We start from the raw sequence: 12,780 nt of genomic DNA on the forward strand, positions 1-12,780 counted from the left end.
AGTTTGAAATCCACACCACAATTGCAAGATGGTAGGTAAACCCGAGGCACTCAACACTGAAATAGCAATCCTGGGTATAACGGAGGAATGGAGTGGATTCCGCAGCGCATAGCTATTGGTGGCAATAGATATTGGAAAGGTGTGGTGCAGCGGCCAGGGCAGATGACTTCGGAGCACAGGGTTCACGGTTCAATCCCCGGCTCCGGTGGCAGATCAGCTCAGCACCATGTGACTCTGGGCAATAGCTCACTTGATTTCCACGACGGCCCCCAGCACCCTTAAGCATGAGTAGTTCGCACTTTACAAATACTGGATTTTATTTATTTTTACAATATGATGATAGCGAATAGGGCCAATGAAAGACGGGCAATCCGACAGAGTCCTCCACTGAGTGAGTGGAGCTGGGGCATGCACCAACGCAGAAGTGTTTGTCTAAAGCTTGTGGATGTCCTAAAAAACACATGAAAGTATTGGACCAGTGGTGGATGCATTTTCAAGGTATACTTCTGAACTGAATGTAGACAGCTACTGGAGCAATGACAATATACGATTTTGACTTAATGCCATTCTTCTGTCAATGTACCATCTACTGACTTTTATAATGTTGCTGAACTGAGCACTGTATTTCTGTTTTTCAAGAGTTGTTGAAAAAAATAGAAAATCCATAGGTTTAGGATTAGGCGCTTGTGTGAAAATATTTTAGTGGACCCGTTTATGCAAGGAAATTGTTTTTCTTAATCGCTAAAAATGTGAAACTTTAGTAAAGTAATAGAAGTAACTTCTATTTTGTGAATGGTGCCCATTGAGCTTAAAACGCTTGGCTCGAGTAATTCTGAAACCAGGAAATGTTATCTTTTTGAAGGTATTCGTTGTCTTCATTGATGGCTGCAGCAGAAATGCTCGGTTTTAGACTGACCTGCCAAAAAGATTAGGCCTATTATGGCCTAACCTGCGTATCCGATCTGGATGATGTATATTTCAAATGGATCACCCCTATCCCTTGAGCTTGTTTCATATCAACCAAAAAGAAAAGACTCTTCTGTTCTGGAAGAAACCCAGATTGCAGAAATCATTGCATAATGGCAGTAACGGCCAGTGTCCTTGAAAAGTGGCGGGGCGGGGGAGTGGGACCGGGGACGACGGACAACCAAACAAAAACAAAGTAAAAAAAGAACTTACCTGCCCGTCCGACGCCCCTCTCTGGTTCCGTGCACTGCAGACACAGGCTCCCAGAATCCCATTTGGCTATTCCTGATGATGCTCTCATGCTGAGAGGAGAGTCAGGATTGGTCGTAGCGCTCTGAATTTCCGCTCCCAGGTAGACTGTGAGCCTGTGCCTGCTGTCTCCAACCCGGCAAAGCAGTTCGGGCTGGAAACAGCTTCAGTGCGCATGATGGTTTGGTTGTCCTGAGAGGACTGGCCAAGCCGTCATGCGCACTGATAACAGTGCACGTACCACTCCCTCTCTGACTGTTATCCCCATTGCCCCACCCACAGATATGACACTACGAAGAAAATTAAAATAATAATAAACACAAATTTATTATTGTTTTATTTTTCATTTTTTGGGCTGCTAGCAGGGACGGCGACACTCCTTCACCATAACAGAGGAGCCGCCGCTGCTTAATGGTATGATCTAAGGGCAGAACCCTAAAAGGTTTAGAAAACTCGTGAAATATTTGTGACTCTTTGCAAACTTACTAAATTTTCAGATGTATGGCCTATCCTGCTGTCTCCTAATAATTCAATGGTGAAGTCCATGTTTGCCTGTTGATCCCTAACTCGTTAGTGCTAGCAGAACCTTCTCTGCTCTGGTCTCTGTCCCAATGCAGGTAGGAGAGACCATTGAATATGCAAGGCTGTAAGGCGGACGAGTGCTGACTTTGGATAGAAAAAAGGGAGAAAGGCAAATTCTGAGCCAGGCCGAAGACCAGTATGCAGTGCCAAAGGGAACTGGTTAGAGGATGCAACTAGCTATTTCATTTGATGAAGAACTTGATATAACACTGCATATGCCCCCAACAAACCGTAAAAAGTGACTGATTGATTTTTGTGTGTCTTCCACACAGCTCTCCTCTTTCGTTCAAGGATATTACTGACCTAGAACTGAGCTGCATGGCAAACTATGGAGCCCCTGTTTTTCCATTTCTGGCAGTAGGAGGCTACAAAGGTAAGAGCTGTTTGATGGCATGCAACAAGCCTTGTTCATTGCAATTTTGATTAACCTCAGCATTTCTGTGGTGGAGGTGGCATCATTGCCCACCCCTGAAGATCAAAACCCCCTCCCAGAAATTCAGTAAGGATTATGGGCTCCTGTTTGGTCTCTGAATATTCCGGCTTTGTTGAAGATTCTGCTGTAGTGTCCTTTAAATGCAGCATTAATCTATGAGTGTTCAGCGTATATATTAGCAACACGTTTCCTGGGGTTTGGCATCTGTCCACTTGCCCACTTCTGCGTTAAAGACAATTCGCTAAAAACATTATCGATTATTTTGTACAATACGTTTATTTTAAATGTTTTAGAGAGTGTCACCATGTTACCATGAAGCCTCTTTAAAATAGTTCAAGACACTGGGGAGAAAGAAGGACAAGAGAGGGGCTCTTAAGGGCAGGGTCTCAATGCCACTGACAGTGAAAGAGAGGCACAGTCAATCTTCAATGGCCTCTGAGAGCAAGGAGCAAGCTGATGAGGAAAAGAGATTGATGCGAGTTGAGGATTGAGGATGGAAATAGAAGTATGAATAACGGATAAGGAAGGGTTAAAGGGTGGAGTGGAGCATGGCGGGGCATAGAAGTGTAGGAGGGACTACAGAAAGGAAGAGTGTAACTTGAGATACTGAAGAGCAAAGAAGAGGATGCTTAAGAAGAGGTCATGGGTAGACCATTTCTGTTTCATCTATTTTTTTAATTAAGGAAAACGGGAAAAACATGGTGGCGCCCCAGTCACATACAACCTTATTTCTCGACATCATTTGGGCAGGTTGGTGTGCAGATACTACATCGTTTAGTAACTTTATTAGTTTATAGAAAAGTCAGAGAATAACACAAACATTATTGGCGAGCTGTTTTTGCAGTGTCGAACCTCCAGCATTTTGCAACACCACAAACACTGTAATAGTGCATGCTCAACTATAGTTCTCTGTACAGCTCACAGTTCTCTAAAATCTGGATATCGTGCTCCTATGTTACCGATCTGGCATTCCGTTTCTCAAATTTAGGTGATGGCACTCAAAGTTGCTAATAACAGGAGAACATTAGGATGAATCACGGAGAGCCCTGTATCCAAAGTACTGTTCCTCAGAGTCGGACTGGGGCGGAAAATAGGCCCAGGCACTAAAACAAAAGTGGCGCACAGTAGTGCATTCGACAGCTAAAAAAGGGGCCTATGTTTGTAAATTAGGCAGCTTTGAACTTGTAAAGACACTCATAAGTGTTTTGCGAGATATAGAAGAGTGTGTAGATTTTAGCTTGCCGCAGCCAATGTTTGTTTTAAAATCAGGGAAATCAGTTGTAAAAATTAGCTCAGCAGACCATGAAACAGGCCCCTCAAACAGTCATAAAACAGGCCCACACACTCACCTGTCAGATCAGCCCTTTGGACACTACTTCACTGCCCTATAGGAGAGTCCGACCCACTCTCCCTCAAGGCAAGATCGAGATTTCAATCAAAAACCACAATGGAACCCAAAACTAGTGCTGGGAAAAATATTAGAAGCAGTCCCACTCTGTAGAAGGTCATGACTAGAAAGGGGCAAAAGAGTATTCATGGTCGTTTCACGACAGCCCATGCCGGTATGAAAGCAGGCCACTAACCTGCAGCCCATGGTGAAAATGCCAGAGCGGCAGGATACGACAGTCAGGCCACACTCTAATCTAGACTTGTTTTGGCTGAGCTAATCAAGCCTTTCAGAAGTCCAAATGAACAACTAACTTACCTTCAGTAATGCCTTTTTTGGTAGAGCTATCTAGCCGCAGATTCCTTACATTAGAATATTCCCCAGGTGACCGACTGGATATGGAAAGTTTTCAAGCAGTACCTCTGCATCATTCTGCCCCGCATCTCTGTTGTTGGTATTGCCTGCGCCAGAAATGACGTGAGCTGTGCTTATATAGGTGCCACCCCAGCACACTGACATCAGTTACTTTTTGTGTAATTTCCATGTCAGAAACATGGAGCCACCAAAGTTTTTGATAGACACTGAGGACATCATCAGGGTTACCCTACTTGGAGCAATCAGAACTCAGAATAATGGGGATGATGGGAGAGGGGGGTATGAATCTGCTGCTAGATAGACTCTCTACCAGATAAGGTCAAAGGTCAAAGATACTTTATTTCGGCTTTACATCCATAAAAGCACAATACATTTTACATCCAATGAAATAAGATAAAATGTTACAATGAGAAGAACGGTTAGATGTATAAATTCAAAACAGCCATTCCATAATCAACAGCGATATATTAGATTTTTAACTCAACTTTAACAGTCAATGGATGATAGCCTGACCCCCAAGATAATGGCATGCAGGTTGTCATTAACACCAAAATCACAGATAAGGCATTATCAAAGGTAAGTAACTTGTTCATATCAGTGGCGGCTGGTGACATTAGAAAGTGGAGAGGGCGTAACATTATTGTCGTACTGCACTGCGGCGAGCGATCTCGAACAACCCTATGGGCGGTTATGGGGGGGTACCTCACCCAAGAAAATACACCGAGATTGCACAGTGAAAATTCCTGCCACTGCACATGAGGTTCCACAGCGATTTCCTTTCCCTCACATTTTCTTTAATGTTTGTATCACATTGTATGAAGTAGATATTTAAATGGGAAAACTGCAGGATCGCCAGCATGCCAATGACTTTCAAACATTTTCAAAAACATACGCCTATAAAACTCTTTTATGTTACCTGCCAGAATCATCATTCATTTGTATCTCCTGACGAGTTCATGAATTACCAGAAAGCACAATACACTAAAATGCCTAAAAAGAAAAGCTGCACCAGGCCGGCCTCGCAAATTACAGATGTGGTAAACTCACTGAAAAGGCAGCTAGCTTTATCGCAGTTCTCTAGTTTCACTGTACTGAACAAAATGAACTCTTATTGACAGGATCCACACCTCTAAGAAGGACCAAGCCTTGAAAACGAGTTTGTGTTGCTACTGTCTGCACAAGCCGGAAACCGCCACACCACCTTCATGCATTTGACCAACACCTCTGGTGCTGTGTCTTCGGCTCTGGGACTCAGTGTTGTGCCAGAAGGACATACATTTTTGGATTGACCTGGCAAATTAATAATCCTCATCACGTGTGGTCGAAGTCCGACACTACAAACATCAACAGACAAGTTACAACATGAATATTCAATGTTTTATCCCGGGATATTAGATTTCGCCGAGTCGAATAATAACTTCAACTCTGCAACAAGCACATTTCTCTTCACATAAGCACAAGTGAAATACATAAGCAGCATCTCAAATCGCACTATAGCACAGAGCCCTCCTATACTGCAAATGGACACCATATTGTGCAATACACCAACTCACCAAAACACTGCAATGCGCAAAAACACAAAATCAAAGACGCATGATGACCATACTATGCTCACACTCCCCTAGGATACTGCAACCACTCAGGAACGCCGGAACCTTTCCGATTCTTAAAACTGGACCACAGGAACCTCATGTGGATGCGGATGGAGTAGGGACAGATTCTGACAGATCTGGGGTAAATACTAACTACCTACGCCTCAGTGAGAACCATTGTTTGCTAGTGTCCTGGAAACAGGCCACAAATATATATCAAATAAAAAAAAAATAAACTTACCGTGCGGAGACTCGTCCCGACTCCAGTCCCGCCGTCCTCGTTTTCAACTTCAACAGTCCTGCACGTCATCAGGAAGGCGGCGGCAGGCAGCCTCCCTCCCCTCCACCGCCGCATTTTTGATTGGTGCGGCCGGCTGCCCCAGGCTACGTCATTTTCTCTGTATGCTGCTGCTGCTGTGTTCCAGTGGATTAAAGAAGGATATGGGCGTGTGGTGACAACTGTAAAGCAGTGCGTGAATAGTGAAGTGAAAAAAGGTGCTTAGAAATAGAATAAAATTGGAGAGAAAAGAGGAAAAATAATTTTAATTGTTACCTCTCTACTACCAAATCATTAAAAAACCAGTGCGAAATAGTAGTTCCACCAAATAGCTACTATGTGTGTTACTAGGTCAATATGTTTCTGCAGTCTAAATGACCCTAGTAGGTGTCTGCTGCATTCTTCAGGACCGGGTGTCGCTACTGCTTGATAAGTGGTGAGAAATAATGGTAAAAAAAGAATTTCACCTGGGTTTCCTAGGTGTATTCATTCTCCTAGTAGGTGATCCACAGACCAGGGATACACAAGTAGTCACTATTTTGCAGGAGAGAAAAGCTCCACCTCACCTGGCTGCGGCGCAGGTAAATAGAGCACGGCTCGTCCAGTCGGTACTCCGGGCGTCCCTCTCGGCCGTCTCGGGGAGGTCACTTCACTATTCACGCACTGCTTTAAAGTTGTCACCACACGCCCATATCCTTCTTTTATCCACTGGAACCAATATATTGTACAACCAGAAGTAAAATCACCTTGTAATGGTTGTAACATCTATCCTTCCCGGTGTGAAGGATCCCAAATGATAACAAGGTCGGTTCCGGTCGACAACTGATGGGTATTTTTCCACAATCATATAATACCTCTTCACATTGTAGTCGTATTTTGTTCCACATATATTCTCTAAATATGTGTATTTTATTTAACACTCTTTTTTGGTCAGGTACTTAGTTAGTCTTCATTACTAATCTCTTGTGACCCACAGCTACTTTGTGTTTTTGTAGCATGAAAGGGTGCCTTATTTACAAGGCAGCCTTAAGCCATGTTAAGTGACTTAATGCTGCTTTGTAAACAAGACGAAGTCCATATCACCGCAGGAATGTCATGAAAAAGTTATGTTCCTGTGGCGATTGGGGCTTGTAAATATGCCCCTGGATATTTTATTGGCACTTGGCAGAACATTGTTAAAGGCATTGAGTGGGACTGAAATTGTGAAGAGTTTAAGTAGTGTGAGTAGAAGAGAACCTTCAGGGATTCCTACAGAGACCACATCCATTTTCACCCTTTACAATGAAAGTTTCTGAGGCTGAACTTTCTTTTTTTCCTTCTTCATTCAATTTACCCTTTTCTGAGCAATAGCGCTGCAATGCAAATTTCAAATTGGTATTCAAAGTCATTGTTTTTGCTCATCATCTGGAACAAGCAAATTATCGTGATTCTTGGCAACTGTGTTTTTGCCCAAGCAGAGGCACTGAGACTGCCTTTGCACTGGCCTTGAATGTATTAAAATACTTTGAGGATCAGGGATAATATGGCGCTCTCCTTTTGCTTGATGTATGTGTGTCAATAATGAGGACCCTGATATGCTTTTGAAATGCATTAAAAAGCCGGGTCTCAAGATATCATGTCAAGCATGGATTACCTTCTTTTTAAGGGATTGTGATCGGATAGTAGTGATCCACCCTTTTCTTACCTCTATTCCTGTGGCTCATTGTGAGATCCCACAGGTTTTTTCACTTTCTCCCATGCTGTTTCATATCCAAGTTTGCCCTCTGTTATATGCCATTGGATATTGTGGGCATTTCCTATGTGGGTGACACCCAGCTCATTATAAGTCTTGACTATCAACCCCCCATAATGCAGTCCACCTAACAGCTTGCTCGCTGATGCTCTACACTGGATAGCTCTTAACTTTCTTCAGGTGGAGGGAGGAGCCAAGCTAGCGACCGAGATGGCCGCATAGACGCTCGGCTCCGTGAGCCCTCTCACCCCGCGCATACATCCTGGCAACTATCCTGAGCCGTAACGGCATATTTAAGTAGGCGAAGGAAAACTTTCACTGACCGTTTGCTCCTGAGGCTTCTACGTGCGGCAGACCCGAAGAAATGTCCCCGACTGTTTTGCGGCCCTCACGGAGCTGGGACCGGGGTGTCGAGTGAGAAGAACAGCCGGCCGCGACTGTGACAACAGCGGCCATTGGTGGAGGTGAGGAGTCGGCCGGAGGACACCGATGGTTTGATGGGCCGATGGCGACAGTGACGACCCAGTCCATCTAGCGGAGTGCCTCGTGGGGATGCGTGGCAAAGCAGGATCGAGGGGAGTGCATGATATTTGGCCCCGTTTCCAGTGTTGTGTCCGGGCATAACTAAGGACTTCCCCCGGAATCGGCGGGCGGCTCCCGGGGAGCGGCAGAGATTTTGTTTAGCCCTTTGGTGGCTCTTCTCTGGGAAGCCTGCCTTGACTTTCTGGGTCCTCGCTGTGAATACTGTTGCGCCCTGGTGTGGGGCCCGGTCCCGAGGTGAGGTGAAGAAGGACGAGGCCGGATCAGCTAAGATGGCGGCTGGCACCCTCTTACGCAGACCACATCTGGATAGAAAAGCTGCCGTGCGGGAGGCTTCAGGGGTCTGACGGCACGAGAAAGAGCCCACGTCCAAAGATATATTGGCTGCTCTAACGACCCTGCATGCGACCCTGATCCGTAACGCCCGGGACCTGGGAAGAAGGATGGCCGCCATTGTTGTCCCGCCGTTACACACGGGCACAGTTCGATCTCAAGGAAGTGCTGACGTGCCCGGCTCTATGTCAGTGAAGAGTGCTCCAGCTACGCCTAGGTTCGTGGAGACGCTGGAAGACCCGGCTCATGAGATCGCCTTGGACAGATCTGTAGTGCATGTGAGTGACTCGTCGGGGCACATATCTAATCAGCGGCTGGGGAAACAACACCGATCTATGTCTTGGGCTGCCCCGGCGACGTCTCAGCGCTCGCCGGATGGTGTGACTCTCTCTCCTTGGATGGTGAGACTGTGTTCGGACTTGAGGATGTTTTCGGGGTCGATACCGACACAGACGGATTTCCGCCATACATATTTGGCTGGGTTTTGGTTGCTGAAGTCCCATGGAGTAATAACACGCCCCGGTCCGCCGGATCACTTGAACCCTCCACGCCGCTCTGTATGCCGATTGATAAGTGGACGTATGTTGGTACTACTGATAGAAAAGGCCAGGGGTGATACCGTCTAGGATCCAGTGGACTTATTGATGGCTGACGGTGATTTGGGGGACACTCGGCGGGGATTTTATTGACGGTGCTATCGGTGATTAATGTTTTCCATGACTATTCTGATCTAGCTTTTAGGATGTTTTCTGGGCGCGGGGGTATGGCAAGATCGAGGGCCCTTCTCCACTTTTTTCTTCTTTTCTCTTATTTAGGGCGACAGGCACACTGCTGGGGGTGTAGGCCGTGGCCTTCTGCAGGGGTGCAGGGTGGGGGTAGGGGGATGGGGTTTGTTAATTTGTCCGTTATTTGTTTCTATGGCCCTTTTGTCTTTCTTCCTTTTTGGTGTCGTCGTTTTTCATGTTTCCTACAGTATGTTTCGTTTTGAGGGGTGGGGTGCAGCTTTGCTACAGAACGGTTTTGTGTTCACATTTATCCTGACTCGTATACCTTACCCCCAATACTTCAATTGTATTTGCACTATTTGCGGATTTCCTGATTCATGCTTGTTATTGTAGGACCATGTATGACCGTATGGCATTGATTCTTATTTTTTTCTTTATTGTAAAATGAACCTTCATGAATCCTGAATTTCGGCCAGTACGCTTGAATAAAAGTCATATCCTGGACACTTGTTAGACCCCGGTTTTCGGGCTGCTATATTTTCCCACATTGATTTGCTGTACTTAGGACTTGACTAGCGGCCCGCCGGGTGGTTGTAGGCCCTTGCTTGTATTTGCTTGAAGTAATAATAAAGGTTCCCCAAAAATTAAAAAAAAAAAAAAAACTTCAGGTGAATGCCAATAAAACTGAGATCTACTAGCTAACAATAATAGTGGAAGGTAGCAGGGTTATCTCTTGTTCACTTCACATGGCAGTGTCCCCTTCCACACGGTCAAGGTAAAATATCGGAGTATTTGTCTGGATTCTTGGTTATTCGTGTTATATCATTTCAAGTAGTTACATACTCTTGAAGGGACAAGAAAATTCATTCCTCTCCTAACTAAATAGTTTCAGGTGCAAGTAGTTTCTGCATGCATTCTCTTTAGGATCAACTATTGAACCGTTCTCTGTCTTGGACTGCTTAAATCTTCTTTGAATCGGTAGCAAAGAATCCAAAACTTTTCATTTGAAGTAGTTTGTAGGTTATCCAAGCCCAAATGAGTTTACATTGGATTACGGTGAAGCAGAGAATCATTTTAACGCCCCATGTTTTATGCATTCGCTTTTTTTACTGCACTAAAAAATCCCTTCTTGCATTAAGTTTCATACACCGTAATCAGGATGAAGTCTACATTCTCTCAATTACTCCTTACCATTCCACTTGTTAAGAAAGCAAGGATGGCCATAATCATTTCTATTCGGTTAACAGCACTTTCATGTCTTTGCTGCTTTACCGCCATGCTGTGTTGTTCTGATCATCAAAATGCATAATTTGGTAAACGTTCTTCTCAACAAACGTATTCTTTTCCATTCCATTGATCTAAGAAGTTGTCCCAGATAGGGCTCAATATTTCTCTCTTTATCATTTCTATATGTTGTCTCAATCCTAGAGACATTTGTACCACAATTTCTGTTGGAGACTTTACGATAACAATCAAAATAATAATTAAATAGTGTTACACCACTCCTATATCTCTTTTCATTTGGCTTATTTTTCATTCACAGTCTAACTCAATACATCTTCCTCTTCTACAGAGTATGATCGTTTTAACAAGATCATTCGAAGTAAACACTTTAGATTATTTAAATTAATCAGAAATAGATTTATTTTGTTTTTCTTCCTTCATATAAAATATTAATTAGTTTAACATAATTACCAAATTAACAATATGTATTTACATTTTAATTATAGTACATTTTCATATAATTATAAAAATAAAATATCTATCTACAATATTCAATGCATTTAACTCAAAATTCACACTAAAATTAAATGCATCCTGAAAAAAGAGAGCAATGTACAATCTATTTGTAATAATCAATGTTTTTACAATGTTTAAGCACATTCAAATAGTTACCTACAACTACATCATATTTATTATTGTGATGTTTTTCCATGGACTAAAAGTAAGCAAATACTGATTGGTCAAACCAAATAGAATGTGCAGAAACAGCCGTTTGATTAAATGATTGTCGCGAACTTAAAAAGAGGAATAACTAAAAGAAAAAGAACGTCCCATGATCAGGAATGGTGATGTCTCCATGAAATCTAGGCAAAATACTTTATCTCTGTAAGATATTTTTTTGATGCAGCTGAAATATTGTAAGAAGTCTCACATTATCTAACTAAGCTAGATTGTATGATGATGGGAGTCTCCTAATTAACCCCTGAAACTGATTTTTGGAGTGCAATTTGCCCTGCTTGAACAGAAGACAAACTATTTTTTTTAAACGAACAAAAAGAAGCTTTTAACAGTTTCCTTTATTTTTTATATCCTGAAGAATGCGAAAATTAACATAGTAGCCAAAACTTTTTTTAGCAAGTAAATGAAAAAATATCAGTAGTATGTCTATACTGTAGTTGGAGATCAATATCTGAATTTGTTTAAACATTGTCTAAACATTAATTAGTACAAGAACATGTTGTATAGGTCCCATTATTCTGCATACACTGAGTTTTTGTGTGAATAAGATGGGCACCTGCATAACTGTAGATGGTGTCTTTATAATTGTATGTGGGTTAATTAATAAATAATATGTTTCATTGATTTTGTAAATTTAGTATTGATGCTGAAATAATTTTGGATACAAAGAAAAACAAAATAAAACGATTTCCGATTTAATACAAATGAGTGTAAGTGTTAACTCCAAGCCTTATGTTTAGAAAGATAAAGCTGAATGTAAAAGTGAACACAATTTAAAATTTGGATGAACGTTTTTGGGTTGTTAATAAAAAAAAGTCACAAGTAGATAAATGTAGGAGAGGTATGACAATATTATTAGACTGTAAAGACTTGAGAAAAGATTGTGTGATACGTGAAAATACAGCAGTGACTCTCAACTAGTGTCCTCCATAGTTCATTTTCTCCTACCAGCCCTGTACTGCCTCTCTCTCATTCCACTGGATGATTCTTCAATGCCGGTTAGGTGTCCAGGCTATTCCAAGTCCAGTCTGCTCGTCTTCACCTTCCTCTTTGTATGCCATTACTGAGAGCTCGGACAATTAACACATGCTTCATTCCATGTATCGTAGGGAAGAATATATTGCTCCCACTAACCTCCAAGACTAAGTCATGGGCGGTAAACCTCAGTTTCAATCTCGTCCGCCAAGTTTGGCAATGCCAACCTTGGTAGCAATATTTGTCCCAGTGCATGGCGGGGTCAGGCAGCCAGCTACTCTGCCATTTCTGAGCGAGCTGCCAGTGCAGTCACCTCTCAGTAAAGAACTAGGGTTATACACTTCATAGCTTATCATATACTTGCATGAGGTCCTTAGGGTCGTCAGATAGTTACTCTTGGAACAAGACCACAGGTGCTGTAGCTCTTAAAGGATGCGGATGCCATGTTGGCTGTTTGTCGGTGCTCCCAGACTGCATGGTTTGAGGGAGATTCTCTTCTGGGATGCCAAGGGACATAAACTAGTTTCTCCTGTCTTCAGGCAAGTTGGCTCAGGTTGCTCAAGCTCTAGGTCTGACCTTATTTTGCCTGCTGAGGTGTGGAGCTAGTGTCCTGGGAATGATGAAAGCTGGTTAACATGTGCGGGCATAAAGG

The 12,780-nt window shown here is 43.1% G+C and overlaps 1 protein-coding gene across 2 annotated transcripts in view; it reads left to right on the plus strand.

The window, feature by feature from the left end:
* NPC1L1 (NPC1 like intracellular cholesterol transporter 1) overlaps positions 1 to 12,780 on the plus strand; it is a 166,738-nt gene that overhangs the window by 74,109 nt on the left and 79,849 nt on the right. For both annotated transcript variants that reach the window (XR_015300916.1, XM_086943433.1), the window contains exon 3: positions 2,070 to 2,170. Coding sequence is in view for 1 of the 2 variants with exons in the window: in XM_086943433.1 (XP_086799559.1) it covers positions 2,070 to 2,170 (101 nt within the window). In the remaining variant the exon portion in view is untranslated. The remainder of the gene's footprint in view (positions 1 to 2,069; positions 2,171 to 12,780) is intronic.

Source organism: Lissotriton vulgaris, chromosome 11 (genome assembly GCF_964263255.1).
Source record: "Lissotriton vulgaris chromosome 11, aLisVul1.2, whole genome shotgun sequence".
Classification (NCBI taxonomy): Eukaryota; Metazoa; Chordata; class Amphibia; order Caudata; family Salamandridae; genus Lissotriton; species Lissotriton vulgaris.